The sequence below is a fragment of the Austrofundulus limnaeus genome, unplaced genomic scaffold (genome assembly GCF_001266775.1).
Source record: "Austrofundulus limnaeus strain Quisiro unplaced genomic scaffold, Austrofundulus_limnaeus-1.0 Scaffold70, whole genome shotgun sequence".
NCBI lineage: Eukaryota > Metazoa > Chordata > Actinopteri > Cyprinodontiformes > Rivulidae > Austrofundulus > Austrofundulus limnaeus.
This window is the reverse complement of record NW_013952472.1, coordinates 543475-547991: the sequence shown is the minus strand read 5'-3', so window position 1 is coordinate 547991 and position 4517 is coordinate 543475. Positions and strand designations below refer to the sequence as shown.

The 4517-nt window shown below is 44.7% G+C and overlaps 1 protein-coding gene across 1 annotated transcript; it reads right to left on the bottom strand.

Annotated features, from left to right (window-relative positions):
• Window positions 1-23: 23 nt before the first annotated feature.
• On the bottom strand, window positions 24-3118 carry kcnk15 (potassium channel, subfamily K, member 15). The gene is made up of 2 exons (XM_014010542.1): window positions 2386-3118; window positions 24-1524 (listed from the first exon to the last, which is right to left on the bottom strand). The coding sequence occupies exons 1-2, from the start codon at window positions 2687-2689 to the stop codon at window positions 527-529; spliced, it is 1302 nt and encodes a 433-aa protein (XP_013865996.1). The 5' UTR covers window positions 2690-3118; the 3' UTR covers window positions 24-526.
• Window positions 3119-4517: the final 1399 nt, after the last annotated feature.

Sequence of the window (4517 nt, the reverse complement as noted above, 5' to 3'; positions counted from 1 at the left end):
ATATATATATTTGTTATGTAAATATTGTTGTTATTTTCTTTTTGGCACTCGTAGTTTGAAGTTTAGCTGCTAAAGATGCTACATGCTACACACAATATGGTTTGTAAGAGGAGATCGTTTTTATTTGAATTGAAGTTTTACACTTGTGACTACTTTAAATTTTGCAGAATTTAATTTAGCGGAAGCTATCGGTCCAATAACACTTTATAAAATTAGCAAAAACACTCTAATCTGATGAATTAGAAGCTAGTTCTGCTAGCGATTTAGCAGTTAGTGAAACTTTGTCCACCACTGGTTACAGTCCTAAAACTCCTCTCTGGTCTCGGTTTTATACTTTAAACATTTGTTGTGTTTACTGTGCTCCATTTTGATTTAAATCTGAGTTTCTGAGTTTTGCAAATCATTGCATTAAGTTGTTATTTCCATTTTACAAAATATCCCAACTTTTTCCAAACTGCGGTTATACAGTGTTTCTGAAAATGCTCTTTGTGCACAATAATAAAAATATGAATGAGAATAATGCCCTTTACACTGACTTTCTCCTTAGGCGAGAGAACTTCAGAAAGCTGTGTCCAGGCGAGAGCGTGCTCCCAGGTGAAGAGAGTCCGGATCTCTGCGAGCAGCTCTGGATCTTATAAGACACCGAGTTGTAGTAAACGGAATTGATGTGGCAGCCGTGGTGTTGGCTCCGGCTCACCAGAGGGCTGTCACAAGCCTCCTCCCGTGTGTGGTAACACACACAGGAGGAGCAGAGGGAGCTGAGGCTGGACTCCTGCTTCTGTCTTTCCTCCTTGATCTGAAAGTGCAGCCTGTGCCTGCAGGGGCTCCCCCTCTCCGGGTCGTCTGCTGGCGAGGAGATGAGGTTGGTGCGGCTGGTGCCCTCTTGCATGGGCAGGAAGAGCGTGCTGTGGCCGTGCACCATGCTGGCCCTGTTCCTCTCCCTGCGGTTGTCTCTGTGCTGCTCCCCGACGGCCCGCAGGCCCAGGGCCCCCTCCAGGAGGCCCCTGTCCCTCTTCAGCGAAGCCCGCTCTTGAGCATCTCGCCTCTCGTCCTCCGTGTTCATGGTGAGGAAGCGGAGCACCACCAAATTGAGGAAAGCCCCGATGACGGTCAGCCCCACCAGGATGTACATGAAGCTGAAAGCCACGTAGGGGGTCTTTTTCTGCAGGTCCTCCTTTTTCTGCAGGGCCACAAAGTCCCCAAAGCCAATAGTGGTGAGCGTAATGAAGCAGTAGTAGTAAGCGTGGAAGAAGCTCCATCCTTCGAAGTGGGAGAAGGCCGCGGCGCCCACGCACAGCGTGCCGAGGCAGGACAGGAAGCCCACCAGAACCATGTTCTCCATGGACACCTCGGTGTTCCGAAAGCCCAGACACTGTTTGAGCTTGTGCAGGAGGTAGCGCACGAACGTGTTCATCCTTTCTCCGAGGCTCTGGAACATGACCAAAGTGAGGGGAATGCCAAGGACGGCGTAGAACATGCAGAAAACCTTCCCTGCATCCGTTCCCGGAGCGGCGTGGCCGTAACCTAAAAGCAGATGGGTGGAAACAAAAAGAAGAAAATTGAGGCCTAGCGTTCTTTACAGGTATGCCTATCAACTGCCCATCACCTTTTATGTCAGAGTGTTAAACTAAACCACAGGTCAGAGTTACCGTTGTTCTGGTCAAAGCTTGTATTCACAAACTTATGTGATGCCAAGATCTTGCAACATGTCTTAGAGCTCTAATTATGTGTATAACCATTTTGTGTTAGGGTTGACTTGGATGTAATCTTAGTTTGGAATGACTCCAAATTTTTATCATTTGTAGATGCACATCCAGTGATTGATTTCTGACAGTTTCATTAAACTCTGCCCAGCAAGTTGTGAGATATTTTGCTAACAGACAGGCACGATTCCAACAGTTCATGGCCAAGTTTTAAAAACAGCTCAAGCTGTCAGTAAGTTCACAGCGTGTATGTGTTGAAGATGACTCACATCTACTACCACATCTATTTTTAGCTCAACATATTCTCATTTTCTTGAGTTAAAGCCAGTTTTGTGTGTAACAAATCTGCTTCGCTGCGGCAGCCACCGTGAATTGGAATGAGACCAAAAGTTAATCAGTTTTGAGGATGTGTCGATTTGTTTCTTTTTGAGAGTTTCACAAAAATCCGTGCAATTGTTCTTGAGATATTTTGATAACACGACAGGTATGAGGCACACAGAGAATCACAGGCGGCGATAGTTAAAAAAAAAAAAACCCCGCTGTGAAGTAAATGTGGCAACAGATGTTTGCATTTAATCATCAGCATATTTCAAAGTCGAAAATAGCGTGGAAATGCTGTGAAAAAACAGAATGGAAACCCAACAAAGCGCTGCTGTTTTATTAAAACCGAAGACAAACTCACCGATGGTGGTGATGACGGTTATGGCGAAGTAGAAGGAGCCTGCGAATTTCCACTGCCTCCCGGCGCGGTGCGGCTCAGCCTGCAGCACCACGCGCTCGATTTCGCGGTAGTCGTCCTCGGAGAAGCGGTACTTCTTCTTCATCTCGTTGCGCTTCTGCTCCAGCACGCGCCTCCGCGAGCTCTCCGACTCGGACTCCAGCGCGTCGAACACCGCGGCGCCCACCAGCAGGTAGGAGAACATGCAGAGGATGAGCGACAGCGTCCGCACGTTCTGCTTCTTCATCATCATCCTCGCCGTCGGCATGAGTGTGGGGGGGAAAGTCCGGGAGCCGAGGCGCAGTTACAGGTGGTGGTGGTGGTGGTGGTGGTGGTCACCCACGGGATGCTTTTCTCCTTTTTCTTCTTCTTTAGCGCAGACGCCACATGGATGCTGCTGCAGCCTGTTGCTTCGAGCAAATAAAACCTTCAAGGAGCTGTTTCATTTCGAGTTGTTGATTTAAAAAAAAAAAAAAGAAAAGAAAACGCGCTCTACTCCTGATGTGTGTTTAAGTAAGTGGCGTCGGATGACTTCTTCGCATGCGCAGTGCAGTCCCCACATCCCCAGCTGTGTGTAATGTAGGAGTGTGTCTACAGATTCAGCACCACAGACAGCAACCAGTGGGCTTTCAGAACCACCGAGAGGCAGAAAAAAACCCCACTGAGCTCTTCTCCGATCGTGATCTGAATTATACATCCCTAAGTTTGGACGCGGTGTCAAATTCTAATAAAAACAGGAAGCAACGATTCTGCAAATCTTACAAACAAATATTTTATTCAGAGGATAACATAATGTAAACATATCTAATATTCAAATGAAGAAATAATACAATTACTTAGGGAGGGTAAAGTGTCCATGTTGTTTTAACAACATTCTGTAAACATCAAGGACACATGGGTCAAACTCAGGCTTAAAGCTAGAGCTTCAAAAATGTATAAATGTCTTGAAAAATGGAAAAATGGACCGTAAACTATATCTCCCATTATGCATGTCAAGCATTTTACCAAAAACAATGACAGCATGTGGAGGTGCAAGTAGCTGGCAACGGGCAAAATATGCTGATTCGAAGTTCCATATTGCTGCTTTTTCTGATCCTTCTGTGTTTATAACAGAGGAGCCCAATGTGGAGCCCGCGGGCCAAATTTGGCCCGCCAAGCCATTTGATTTGGCCCACCAACGGTTGCCAAATTTACAATGTTGTAACTTGTTATCCCATAGGTAGAAACACTGTATTTCCATTGGTCAAATGACTGTATAAAAGGGCTGTAGTGAAGGTAGTTTTCAGCCATGGTGCTGACATATCTTTGATTTATTAGGATTAAACAACATGAAATGACAACAAGAAATATTTAGATCAGATTTAAACCCGCATGTAGATTTGTACACTTTATAAGGCCACAAAAACTCATATTTTATCAATTTATGAAATGTCCCATGAGCCTTTGCTACTTGAGCGCATGGCAGACTTTCTCCAAGGGCACAGACTAAAACAAAAGAGGGCCGTTGCACAGCTTAATCGTTAAAAATAAAGGACTTTACTTTAAAAAGTATTTGTATTTCATGTATTATATAACTGCATTTGGCCCGCAGCCATGGATAGATTTTCATTTTGGACCCCTCGGGGAAAATGTTTGGGCACCCCTGGTTTATAAGCTGTTAAAGTGCTGTTTCTGTGCAGGAAATACCACACAGAGCTCAGCTGTTGTTCCTTAGCAGTGCTCAGCCTAACAACGAGACGCGGAACATGTTTTATGTTTAGTCAAAGTTGTAACGACCCCTTTGAAGGCGACCCTGATGCTCACATGGCCCTCGGTGCAAAAGAGTTTGACACCCCTGATAACTGAGGCCAGACGCTCGAGCTTTAGTTTGGTCTGATGCAGTTCTTAGAATCCTTCAACTATTGTCTTTTTTATGATTTGTCACCTGTTTTCAGTTGGTGAAAATGTTTGTTTTTCCAAATGGATAATGGAAATTCAGGTGTCACATTAGCATCACTACAGAGGTTCACACACTAGTTTATAAACTATAGACAATGCACAAAAAATGAAATTACCACTAACTAGCAATGACATGACTAATAACAGTAAAAAATATA

Coding starts and splice junctions, on each gene's coding strand:
- kcnk15 (XM_014010542.1), bottom strand. CDS start 2,689: ATGCCGACGGCGAGGATGATGATGAAGAAGCAGAACGTGCGGACGCTG. Junction 1,525..2,385: donor AACCGTCATCACCACCATCG/GTGAGTTTGTCT, acceptor ATCTGCTTTTAG/GTTACGGCCACGCCGCTCCG.